This window comes from Triticum aestivum, chromosome 1D (genome assembly GCF_018294505.1).
Source record: "Triticum aestivum cultivar Chinese Spring chromosome 1D, IWGSC CS RefSeq v2.1, whole genome shotgun sequence".
In the NCBI taxonomy this organism is placed as follows: Eukaryota; Viridiplantae; Streptophyta; class Magnoliopsida; order Poales; family Poaceae; genus Triticum; species Triticum aestivum.
In genome coordinates, this window is record NC_057796.1 from 112914212 (window position 1) to 112927934 (window position 13723).

At 41.6% G+C, this 13723-nt stretch overlaps 1 protein-coding gene and 1 long non-coding RNA gene across 3 annotated transcripts; one reads left to right on the forward strand and one right to left on the reverse strand.

The window, feature by feature from the left end:
* The first annotated feature begins 1213 nt into the window (after positions 1–1213).
* LOC123180636 (uncharacterized) lies at positions 1214–9286 on the forward strand. Of its 2 annotated transcripts, XR_006491167.1 has the most exons (5): positions 1214–2309; positions 2411–2491; positions 2733–2817; positions 3042–3129; positions 9023–9286. It is a non-coding gene; the product is annotated as an uncharacterized lncRNA (long non-coding RNA). The 2 variants fall into 2 exon arrangements; XR_006491166.1 differs by lacking the exon at positions 2733–2817.
* LOC123180635 (5-amino-6-(5-phospho-D-ribitylamino)uracil phosphatase, chloroplastic) lies at positions 9164–12490 on the reverse strand. The gene is made up of 11 exons (XM_044592721.1): positions 12267–12490; positions 12088–12180; positions 11306–11374; positions 11090–11194; positions 10741–10795; positions 10589–10662; positions 10363–10446; positions 10140–10280; positions 9951–10016; positions 9750–9859; positions 9164–9632 (listed from the first exon to the last, which is right to left on the reverse strand). Exons 1-11 carry the CDS (start codon positions 12369–12371, stop codon positions 9464–9466), a joined length of 1071 nt encoding a protein of 356 aa, XP_044448656.1. The 5' UTR covers positions 12372–12490; the 3' UTR covers positions 9164–9463.
* Between the last annotated feature and the right edge of the window lie 1233 nt (positions 12491–13723).

The window sequence follows — 13723 nt, forward strand, 5'->3', positions numbered from 1 at the left end:
CTTCCTTTTTTTTTTTCCTTTCTAATTTTCGCTCGTCAGGGAAATTACCATTCCTGCATCGTTCTTCAGGTACGCGTCGTTCCCCTCGCGCCGCCAGCTCCTGCCCCGCCTCCTCACGCGCGTCAGTTGTCCGAGCTCCGCCGTCTGCCCGCCTCCATCCCTCCCTCCCAACGGTAAACCTGCTCCGCTGGGCCTTCTTCAGGCAACACAACTGGACGGCCGTACTTATGGACTGGGGGAGCCGTCGCCGATTTCCTCAGCCTCAACATCGCCGAGGTTTACAAGATGCTTTTGCTCTTCTTCCCGCGGCTCCGCCCCCTTCCTCCATGGCTTCCGCAGGAGCACCACGAGTTCCTAATTTACCGTTTTCTGATCTATGGTCTATGATTTGTTACACTCTCTAGCCAGAGTGCAACTGTGCATACTATCATAGGCATCTAGCTTATTTTAGTTGTTTTGCTTTGAGAATAGCTGATGGATTACGGATGAGCCGAAGACAGAGTAACATAAAGATAGACAAGATCTTGGCTGATGGATTATGGATGTATGGTATCTGAAACACCATCTCTTGCTAATGAATTCATATGACTGTTGCTGGCTTTTGTAATTAGATCCAACAACTATACCAATATATGGGTTCTCTGTAAATGACATTAGATCCCAGGTTATGTATTTTGTTTGGCAGCCATACCATGTTTGTGTTTCCATTAAATTCAGACTCACTGTCTCACATGATTTTTGTTGAAAGATGAGTGAACTCAGAGTTCCGAACTTGCACTAAATATAATGGTTTTAAATTTATCTTTATAATATCATTATGCTTCGGAAGTTTGTTTCTCATGTCACTATTTCTATATTTAGGCCTCCTTTGGTTAATAGGATAAGATTACCATAGGAATTGGGAACTTGTAGGAACTAGTAAGGTACACGTGCATTGCATGCATGACATTTGGCAACCAAATTATGAATAAATACCACACTATAGCATGTAAGCTTTGAGTCATATATGCATGATGTAGATGTTCGTTTAATTCTTATAGTTCATCTAATTCGAAATCAATTAGTTTTTATAAAAAAGTTAATCTATTTTAAGATTCATGGAATTGTGCATTGTAAAGCCTAAAGTAAAAAACAAATAATGGCAATTCATCATTTGGGCAATTATGATACGGAAGATTCTAAAACAAAGGAGAATTGTTTGTGTTTTGAGGTTTGTGCATTATATTTAAGTTCAACCATGGAGCCTTCTAGATTGTACATGTGGAAGAATCTGGTGGAATGTAGATGATATCCAACAGCCAGTAGTGCTCGGATTTGCCATCTCTGCACCGTCGGATTGGTTTCATTCAACGACCATCTTTCAAAGTTATTCGCACACTATATAGGGGTATAGATATAGAAAATGAGATGACATGTATCCCAAATCCTATGAGTAGGATTAGGAAGAGAGATGTCATTTGGTCCACATCATAGGAATTTTTTCATTCAGTCTAGGCTCATGTTTATTTTCTTTTGAAATGTGAAGGATAGGAATCAATCCTATATAGGAATAGGAGGAATTCATTCCTATGAACCAAAGGGCTCTAAAGGAAAAATTCCTACAAGAATCCTATCCTATAGAATTCCTATGAAATTCCTCCAAACCAGAGGAGGCCTTAATTTATACCTGCAGTCTAGAGGCATCCAATGAATGTATTACAGTTGGCTACCGCTATTCTTTCCACTTTCTTCTTTGAGCTTTAGTAACTTGGTGATAGAATAGCACATTTATTCTGGAGCTACAATGATGATCAGGTGCTACAACTTTATCTGCACAACAGTCTGCTTTCTTACATTGCTTGTTAATTTTTATGCATTAAGACGTTGTGCCCATGTCGCCCTCTGGTTACACTGTTATGATTGAGCAAGGATTACACAGACCTCTAAATTCATGTCAGTCCAGCTGTACTTGAGGTAATTGCATGGGTATGCTTTGTACTTCCTCTGTTCCTAAATATAGGTCTTTGTAGAGATTTCACTATGGTCTATGTACGAAGCAAAATGAGTGAATCTACACTCTAAAATGCATCTACATACATCCGTATGTGGTCTGTAGTGAAATCTCTACAAAGACTTATATTTAGGAACGGAGGGAGTACTAGTTACCGCTTTAGCTCTGTTGTTTGCATGCCATTTTTGTCTTGTTGCTTGAACCGTGGAAGGTTGATCTCACAGCGGGCCTAGATGGGGAGGATCAAGGAGACCAAGAGCAATGTACATTTAGCATCAAATTCAGAAATGCAGTATGTTGTGGGAACAGATGTTATATTGTAAGACCGTCTTACTGCTGTTTTACTCTAGATTATTTTTATCTTATAAAAAATGTTTGTACATAAAATTGTTGTATAATCACACTATGAGATAGTTTCAGGTGTTCCATTCTCTTGGTATTGTCAGAAGGTTACAGTGTTCAAGAAGAATGGTGGAATGCTGGCTCTAATTCAATGTTCAGGTAAGAGCCAACAATTGTAATCCTCACTGTACTATGATCTGTAAGTTATATTAATGATACGTCTGTTAATATATAGGTCTCAGCACACTCTGGAGCTGTTTAATGATAATTGATAAAAAAATACTCCCTCTGTTCCATATTAAGTGTCGCTGATTTAGTATAACTTTGTATGGAACGGAGGAGTACTTCCTTATTGGTTAATTTCATCCATGCTTCATGGCACTCTGTGCTTTACTTGCAGTGGTCACAAAGGCGTGAGAACAAGAAAAGCAGCATTAGTAAATTGATTCACTGCCAAGAAGTCTTATTCACAGGAGCTATTTGTTGTAAGTGGTGGGCGTAACATAACCCACCCTAATCTCTTTCAGTGTCACGGTCTATGAATTGGCCCATGAAGTAGAGTACGTAAAGCCAGCCCTGTAGTCTATAGACACAAGCGTGTTAAGGTTGCTAATACCGCAAACATTCCGCATGGCAATTGTTTCAATAGGAGAAAAGGAGGTCCTCTTTGTTATGTTAGAAGGCTCTTACCTCAGAGGAATGTTTGCAGGTCACCATGTCTTGTTCAGTGGAGCAATTGTGATTGTTGATGTTCAGTTCTTCTGGATCCAATCCATGCTGATTGTGCTGTCCCGCAGGTATGTTTCTGTTATACTAGTTGCCTTTGCTGTGTTTTCTTTTGTGGCATTCTGGGACGTAAGGCTCTTCACAAATGATGGTATTAAGTATGGATTATGGATTGGTTATATTTGTGTTATTTGTTGACCTCCCTTGTTCAATCTTTGGATGTAGTATTAAGTATGTAGTGTTTGTTACCAGCTTATATAGTTTTGCGTACTTTTTTTTCGAAAAGGGGGAGCACCCCGGCCTCTGCATCAGAACGATGCATACGGCCAACTTAATAATAAGCAAATAGGTTCAACAGAGGTCTTAAAGTCTCCAACAAAGGAACAAAAAATTGCTCACAAAGAGCAGGAAAAAATAAGTAGACATAAAGCCACAACCGGCTGGCAAAAAAAAGATAGGAAAACTAATTGCCTATCCTATTACATGACCGCCATCCAAACCGGTTGAAAATAGCCCGTGCTACCATCTCCCATCGGATAGATCCAGTAACCAAATGCTCCCTGGCATCCGTCGGAGTGAGTAACGACCACATACGGATCAACGCAGTGGCTCGGAAGATAACCTGCAAAAAATGAATATTTGTTGTTCTGTTAAAGACCAAATCATTTCTGCAGTTCCAGACTGCCCATAATAAAGCACATACTCCTACGCGAATGTGTCTCGCTGTTTCGGAATCTATCCCGTTAAGCCACGTCCCAAATGACGTGCTGACAGAATTCGGAGGAGTAATGTTAAAGGCTATGTGTACCGACCGCCATAGAAATTTTGCCAACGGGCAGTCAAGAAAGAGGTGTTTGATGGATTCATCCCAATCACAAAAACTACATCTTGTAGGTCATGTCCAGTTGCATCTTGCCAGGTTGTCCTTAGTTAAAATGACTTGTTTATGTACAAACCACATAAACACTTTAACTTTCAAAGGTACTTTGACTTTCCAAACATGTTTGGAACTAGGAATGGAATTAGAATTGATAACATCCATATACATGGAGTTAACCGTAAACTCTCCAGTCCTAGTAAGCTTCCAGCACAACTGATCGGACGTTGAGAGAGCTGAACCTCCATCAGTCTACTCACAAGATGGAGCCAGGCTTCCCAACGGGTTCCGGCTAGCGTTCTCCTGAAGTATCAGAGCAACTCCAACGCGCCAACCCATTTCGTCCGCGTTTGGGTCGAAACGGATACAAAAGTCGGCCCAACGCGCTGACCCAAACAGACGTGCGTCCGCTTTTTGTCCGCCGGGCGACCCATTCCCGGCCCAAATTTGGGCCTCGTTTGCGTCGGCGCGGAGGCGAGGCGGACGCCCGCCTACTCCTCCCCCTGGCCCGCCAGTCGGTGGCACATAGGCCATTCTCTTCCTCCCATTAATAGCCAGCACACCCGGCCGCCCCACCCGTCGCCGCCGCCGCCCAGTTCCGGTGCCCAGGCCAGCCGACCGCACTCCACATACCTCCCCCGCCCGTAGCATACCACCTTCCAACGTCGCCGCCACCACCGCCTCGCCGCACCGCCGCCGCAGCTTCCCTGACGTCGCCGCCAACACCACCTTGCCCCCCTTTTAGAAATTTTACTATCATAATAAAGATTGGAAAATCCAAAATCCATATTGATCCATGCGACCACTCTTTTAGCAATTTTACTATCATACATGTTGGAAAACCAAAATACATATCAATATTTGCTACATCGCCTTATCCTCTCATCTATAAGCATAGGCATCTTTAAGAGCCTATGTGTTCCAATGACCTGCACAATAGATCATCTTGAAAACTTTTGAAATTCTATTTAAAGAGATGTCGCAAAGTCAAACACTTAAACAAGTTTAGAATTTAATGGCCATGTTAACGAAGTTCGGTGATCTAGATCTACAATTTAGGAGCTATTTGTTCATGCTCATCAATTCATACTACAATTGACTCAGTTTTTATTTTGACCAACCTATTAGGCTGTAATAATAAATGGAAAATAGTAAATGAACATATAGAAATGGTGTATTGCACATCCTAGAATATTATGTTTGTAAGCTATGCAAAATATTATGTTTGTAAGCTATGCAAAGGCAGTTTCATAACACATATAGCTTCATATATACGCTTAGTGATGGCCAAATACCCCCATGTAAAAGGCAACAAAAATGCAATAGAAAGATGAACTCAGTCTTGTGATCATGAATACAGAACACAACTAGCAAGTTAAATGCCCACAAATAAACTGTGAAATACCTCTCCACCATTTGTTTGTGTCTCCGCCGATGAGGGTTAAATGTTTGTGATCCATGGTTCTCATATTTAGAGAAAAAACATACACGCACACGAAACAAACAAGTGCATGCACGCGTGATTAACTAGCGAGCAAGCATAAGCTTTCCATCTCACTTTGTGCATGGTGGTTTGTATGTGTGTGTTTGTTATGTAATTAGAAAGAGCACGATACAAGTATTGTTACTATGTAAATAAGGAACTTACAGTACAAACCTATTTAGTGAACATAAATGTGAATTAGATTTGGATCTAGGGTTAGATACAAAATTGTACCGATACGATTATTTCTAGTTATTAGAGCTATGTGACCACTCTTTGTAGCATTTTGACTATCAGAAATATTGGAAAGAAAATCGAAACCCAGATTGATCCATGCGACCACTCCTTTTTAACATTTTCACTATCATGCATGTTAGAAAAACCAGAATACAAATTGATATTTGCTACATCACCCTATCCTCTCATATACAAGCATAGACATCTTTAAGAGCCTATGTGTTCTAGTTACCTGCAGAATAGAGCATCTTGAGAACTTTTCAGAATCTATTTAAGGTGATGTCACAAAGTCAAACACTTGAACAAGTTTAGCATTTAATGTCCATGTTAATGAAGTTCGGTGATCTAGATCTAAAATTTTTGGAGCCAGCTATTCATGCTCATCAATTCATATTGCAATTGATTCTATTTTTATTTTGGCCAACCTATTAGTCTCTAATAATAAATGGGAAATAGTAAATGAACATATAGAAATGTTTCATCGCATATCCTAGAATATTATGTTTATAAGTTGTGCAAAAAGGCAGATTCCTAAAACATATAACTCCGTACATACGATTAGTGGTGTCCAAATACCCCCCCCCCCCCCTCCCCCTGTATTTGGCAACAACAATGCAATAGGAAGATGAGCTCATTCCATAGTGTAGCCATTGACAGGAAAGATCATTATTTTAAAATGTAGTGGTGGGAGAGATGATTATGTCGAATCCTCAAGAGTCTATGAATAGCATATGATCCTTTCAAATGTATAAAACAGTTATACAATCCAATTATTTTCACATGATATTCATCCTTTTTCTAGGTAATATGTTGGGACTTTGGATATGGTTATCCAAAGAAGCATTATGAGAGATATCTTATTCATACTTTATTTGACCTCGGGTGACCAACATAAACTAGTACGTAGTGACCTAGAGTAACTAAACAAGTTGAAACTTTTGCTGGTTGGGAGTTCATAACCTACTTGAAGCAACTAATCGTATTCCTCTCATTAAACAAAATAGTTATGTGGCATGTTGTTGTCAAAATCGCTTGGTAAATTTACATATAAATGTGAAGAACCTTATTAAGGAAAATAAGAAAAAGAAAACACATGTCACCCACTACGTACATCTTCAGTGTTAAATATTGTATGATCCATTATAATTGGAATAGGTTCAAACTGATAACCAAATCAAGGTAGTGACTTTGATTGTGACTTTAGATTGTTACATGTCTTGTTTTCAATAAAACGAGGCATGTTAAAATTTATCTTGTATTGTGTTCATAAGATGCACATAACAAATTGTGTCTTGATTTACTAAAGGAGAGTTACATATGAAAAATTACACAAGTACCTCTTACAATAATCCACCATGCTCAAAGCTTTTTTTAAACATCATCCCATATATTAATTAATTAAAATGTTTCTAAATCATTCCTTACAGCATACACCACTCAGGGCGGAAAACTATTAAAAGGAAAACCATCCGACCTATTATCAAAACTAAACTTAGCAATCTCATGAGAAACCACATTGGCCAAACGACCGATCTTAGAAATCTTGAGATTAATGATATATTTAGATATGTTGAGCGCTTCCATTTTTAGATCAACGAGAGGTGACCTGTCCAGGTTATCATTTCCAAGAAAGGAAGCCACGAACAACCAATCAGTTTCCAAAATAATAGGCTTATGAAGGGTGATACCGATATAGAGACCAGCGAGGCACGCCCAAAGCTCCGCTTCATCCACACTGGTGCAAGGCCCAATAAAATCCAAGAGAAGTTATGATGACATCACCAGAATAGTCCCTGACAACAACCCCTACACTCGTAGCACATAAGCTCTCCACAAAATTGGCGTCAACGTTGATCTTTAAATTATCAGAAGGAGGGGGCTGCCACACCATCTTGTTTCTAGCAGAAATATTGTCAGGCCGTACACCATCGACCACCCCTTACCTTTGTTGGTAGAGACCACCTCCACGCTGGATTGCCAAGAAGAAACGGAGTACCAATATTTTTCCATGAAATTTGCAGAGGCGGTGATGGATTCTTTCCCTTTACCAATATTTTTCCCATTAATCTTTTTCCACTTGTAGAGCGATATTGATAACCCTTTGTGCAAGTAAAGCATATAATAAGAGGATTAATGCATGATAAATATATTTATATGATCGATCATGGTCATACAACCGCATGTAATAGGGCATAAGACATATAATAGAAAGCAATGCATAATTAAGCACATCCATCAGCAGGGAAGATCATTACTTGCAATGAATATGTGTAGGGATGATCATGTGGAATATATGGAGTTTAATAGTAGCATGCAATCCTCCTCAATCGGGAAAAATCAACTTATGTATCATGAATTTGATTTTTTTTGTCACTATAAGGACGCTTTTGTTTGGCTTGACTAGGGAAGCATCATAACAGATTTCTAATTCATATTTTAATTGACCTGGGATGACCGACTAAAACTAGTATCTAGAGTGATTTATTTAGTAAACAAGTTGCATGATTTGTAGTGTATAGTCCACTGCCAAAACAGTTTGCGGGATTTTGAGTTTCTATCAGATGGTTTTGGAAGGTAGGAAAGCTACTTAAGAAATGAAATTATCGTCTTGCTGCATTCCAATGATAAATTAAGAGTCAATAGCAAAACTTTTTCATGATTTGAAACATGTCACACAAAATTGCATCTCTTCACATACTACTGAAGTAGGTGTAGATTTCATGTTTATGTCAAATGTGTGTCTGTTTTTCATGATTTGAAACATGTCACACAAACTTGCATCCATGTTGGGGTTGTGTTGTTTTTTAATTCCTTTTTCTTGTTTTGGGTGGTTTTCAGGATAGCTTTCCTTTTAAACTAGGTCACCTGTATTTGCTTGCTTTTTCATATCTTATTATGAAATCGGCAGAGCTCCTGCTTGCATCGTGAAAAAAGAAGTACATGGCACAAACTGTTGCTAACAAGGACGGGAAAAACAAGTGAGCTAAGATTTTGCATTTATTCGTCCGAAATGAAAAGGAGGTCGTTCAACTGCCTGTTTGACAGACAGTTTTCATACATAGGGGAGCTGATGCAAGCAAAAAAAAATACATTGAAATTCATCACTGTTCTTGAAAGCCACGAAAGAAAAGCCATCCTAAACAGAAATTGCTCTGTTTTCCCGCATGCAGAGTCGAAGTTCAGGTGTCCAAGCCGTCTAATCTGAGGCCATTTTCATGATGAAATCCACAAAAAACATAGTTTTCACATTTTTCATGATGGCAGTGGTTTCATACTAACGAAACCCACAACCCGAACATTATTTTCACATTTTCTGTACGTTTGTGCTCTACGCCAGTCTGACGGTGCAGGAAATACGCTGGTGCAGGTATTAAGGCCGGAGCGGAGCAGGAGCAGGAGCAGTGGAGCGGATGGACACCGAACGGGGCCTAAGTATGTAAAAGAAGAACGTGCCATCAGCAAAAGTGTTCTCAAGAGAATGCAGCTCATCCAGAAAAAGACTTAGCAATGTGCAATAGTCATCTCCATGTAACTTCAAAATGATGAATAAATTCGATACTGCCATTAGCTTGCAGCAGCAACGGCGCTGGTTGTAACGGCGGCAATTTTCTCCCTGTAATTTCAAATACAGCTACTACATTCAGAGATCTCTGAACGAGTGTAACACGACGGGATCAGCTAAGATCAGCACTACGCCACTATCTTATCTAACTCACATGCAATGCAACACTATATACAGTGCGCAAGCCACAGGCTGCTGGCTAGCGGTTCAAGAACAGAAGATGGGGAACCGGAGCAAAATAGTTAGTCAGAAGATGGTGTCTACTGTCAGCTTCCTCTTGGGTGGTGACCGCTCGATTATCTGCTTCTGCATGTCCATGAAGCTTAGCCCCTTGTGTGCAAACATCCTTCTGAGGTTGATCACCGAGAGCTCACTGTATCTCGCGACAGCAAGGTCCGCTTGTTCCAGCTCATACCTGTATGTCACCAGAAACAGTTACACACAAGAAGCGTCTATTGACTTTCCTATTGAACCGAACATATGTGTCTGAGTTGAACAACAAGATTGCTCCAAGGAAAACGGTGCTACGTACGCAGGATGAGCACCAATCAAGGAAACTGCCATCATAGTGCAGTTGTGAGCAGCTGTAACGCCTCTTGGGTCATCCTCAAACACTATGCATTTCGAGGGCTTCCGATCCAACTGCCAAGAAGAGAAGATCAGCAAACATGTGAGCGGTATGTTCTGCACAGTTCAGCGAGAACAATCAACTACTAGTAGGGCAAAAGCATGCCTTAACAGCAGCTGAGAGAAACCTATGTGCTATTGACTCCATATCATCCTCATCGGTCACAATAGCCTGTAGTTGACAAGGCAAAAAATAAAATTAACTTGTAATAATCACCATATGCCTAAGCTAAGAAGTATGTTTTTCATATCAGTAAACCTTGGGGAAGTAAAAATGGTGAAATCACAGAAAAACCTTGAAGTATTTGCTTAAGGCCATCCTGTCCAAAGCTTCAACCATGCATCTCCTATCCAGGGATGATGCCACTGCGCAGGGTATACCTGCTGTCCGAACTGCATCCAACCATTCTCTCAATCCTTCTACTGGGGTATCAAGCTGAATTACATGGATATCAGACAGTCAGGGGCAATCATAGAGTAAACAAAACCCTACTCAATGCAAAAAGGAGGAAATTTACTTTGAAGAGGCTTTCATAGTAAAGCTCGATAAGGCGTGCCTTCAATCTTTCCATTTGATCATCCTCTTTTGCCCAATACAAAACCTGGTAAGCACAAGTAGAATTGATGCTTTATGTACCAGTACCCTATTCAAGCGAAGGCATTGGAGCGACAAGCAAGGGGGTGCTCAAAGGGAGGCTTGGTATAAAAAATTCAAAAGATACACCCACCGAAACACATACATACCTTTCTAAGGACATGGTCAGCAGCACCATGAAGAATACTCTTTTGGATATGAGCAGCAGTAGGGATGTCCTTCCCTGCGCAAGATAAATTACATTAGTATGTGTTTACCAAGGTCATATAACAATAAGCAACTATGTTTACAAAAATAATACCTTCCTCCAAAGCAAGCTGTCTCCAAGCATCCAACTTTAGCGAGTCTGTGTCAGCCTTAAGAGAAAAGAAAAGAGCACCGGATGTCGGTCAATAGTGAGGCAATAATGACATAGCGGCAACCTATACACGCAATACGAGGATTCACCTACAAATGAAACTACATAACTAAGAATCCAGTAATTCAACTGAACCAGGGAAATGTTGAATTATGTACAAGTATAGTTTGCTTGGACTATTGCTGCAATTAATAACTGTAGACGAGCAAGTATTTCCCAAAAAGCTATTTCAAACACACGATGTCACTAGCCATTGCAGTATGATACACTAACACAAGAAAAAAGAACTCACAATAACATTGTCCCATGAGAAAATTAGACCAAATGCTTCATCCGGCTTCATAGCATGCCTTATCCTTTGAAGGAAGCATTCTTGCAATTTTTCGTTCAGATAATCCTGAAAGGTAGAAGAAAGCTCATCCACTAAAGTAACATAACAGATAAATGATAGGTTGCTAATAGCACATAATGGCATAATTGCAAGTGGCCTATCATGATATATGCTTACCACATCGATATTGAGTGGTCCGTCCATCCTGAAAGTCTCAAATCCTTCCCCATATTCAGCTCCAATTGTCTAACAGAAATAAATGCAAAATCTTTTTAATCGGTAACAGATAAAGTTTAAAAGAAGAATCGCTAAGCCTGCAGAAACTGTATTTAGTGAACCGGTATTAAAACTAGATAGAGAAGGGTTCAGTTGTATAACTACGGCCCCAATAATGATGGTGATCCAGAGAAAGAACTCGCAAGGAACTTGATAAAAAAAAGACTAGTAAACAGTTATCTGCTCCACTGAGCAGCTAACGGATGAAACCATCAATTAATCAAAGAAGCATCTCACTGACTGATCCAGCATCAACCTGTAGGCTATATGGACAGAATGTAGCTAGTGGTAGAAATAATTCACTGGCAGAACCATCAACTATTATAGATCCACTTTACTTGACCTAATTACCTGAACCTCACTTGACTAACACACTAAAATGGAAGAGATGGACAAATCGGAGAATCTAGATAGCCCAACTCTAGCCTACCTCAAGTAAGGCAAGGAAGCTAAAGTAATCCTGGAACCATGTACATGGTACTATTTGTCCAAGGAAGTAAGTCCTTGATTGGCTAATCCAGAGACGGAGCTAATTCAACACTAACAGCATCTAATTGCATATTTGCAGCTAGGGGAATTCAGGGTTCTCGAAAATCAACAAATATATTAATCAAAAAAGCTGCTTCATTAATCCAAAAAAAGGATTATTATTATTATTATTTTAATAAACCAAGAAATCTCACCTCCTCGACGAAGACTTTGCCTGGGAGGGGCGGGAAGGCATCAAACCCCGACGCCATCCTCCGCATCCGCATCTGCCTCCCATTTCTTGCTCTCTGCGCGGAAAGGAAAAGAAATCAGGGAACGGATGCAACAAAACACACAAAAAGAAAAGAAAATAGGAGACGCTGGCACTGCTTACGGCGAACCGGAGACTGGGGCACGGCGCGCGAGGGGACGAGGAGGACGACGGAGCCGAGGGGAACGGCGAAGGAGAGGTGGCGGTGCGGAAGCTGCACGACTCCATGGAAATGGGAAGGGGAAAGAGGCGAGGGGGAGAGACGGGATGGAGTGGAAGGGTTTTCTTTTGGGATTTTTTTTTATGTCACGCATTTTTTCATTTTTTGCGCCTATATTGGTCTTGATTTTTCTGGCTGGAAAGCAGAAAATTTCAGACTTCGATATTTAACAAGTTATTTGGGGAAATAAAATTAAAATCTAACTTAGCTAAAAGAATTGTCTGCGTAATTATCTGGTAATTCTTTTGATGTACACTGAGAGATATTTAGCAGTAAATAGTGAAGATGGATAGCTACTGATCTGTAGGTGAAAAATAGTTGAGAATTCGGGTGCAGCACCCGCAGTCCGGTTTTAAGAGCATCTACGACCGTGATGGGTTAATTCGGCTCCTCAAACACGCGGATGCGTACGCATCGAATAGACAAGATTAATATTTATCACTCTGCATCTGCGTATCTCATATCCGGCATTTTATATCCATATTACACATGTAACGTTGAGCTAGTCTACGCAATCGGCTGTAAACGGATATTAACAGACTTTGCAACAACCAAAAGATCAACTTAGTTTGTCATCGGATAAGTTCTTACACTTCTACAACTAAAAACGATATAAACATATGAGGAGGAGGGGCGGGATCACCACTTCCTTCTCGGGTCTTTGCTCTTCCGGTCGTCGGCGCAGCTGTAGGCGTCCGAGGCTGGTGGAGGGTCTTGGTCGTCCGAGGAGGAGGTGCAGCTTTCGCGATCGCCGTCGTCGTCATCGGAGTCAGAGAGGATGATGAGCCCCTTCATCTGACGGACCACCCTATCCTGCTCCTGCTTCAACTTGGCGACCCGAGCCTTCTCCGTCGTTGCCTGCTTCGCCTCACGCTCCGACTGCTCAATAGCAAGCCGGAGCGCCTTGGCGTTCTTCCGTCGGAGGCGGCAAGCGTCTGCCTCCGCCGCCATGAGGGACCGTCGATAGACCCATGCGATGAGCCGCTCGTCCTCATCAGGCTCCACCTGCATCTCGCGGCGGCGGCGCGTGGACTGCTCCGCCGCGTCCCTCTCCCATGCCCGCTGCCTCACGCGCCTCCGATTTGGGGAGTGCGCGCGCGGACCGACAGCGTGGGAACTATCACCCACGGCTGCCCGCGTGGAGGCACGACCGGGGGAAGGAGACGGCGCGGGGGCGGTGTGGACGGCGCTGTCCTGGCGAAGCTGCGCACGGGCCGGGAGGGTCCAGCATCCGCGCTGCGCCGTCGCGGAAGCTGCGACGATGCTCCAGATCCGGAGCTGTCGCCGGTGTCTACCTTGGACCGCTTCAGCGCAATGCGGAGAACCATCTCCTCCTCGTAGTCGAGGTCGGAGCCGGAGT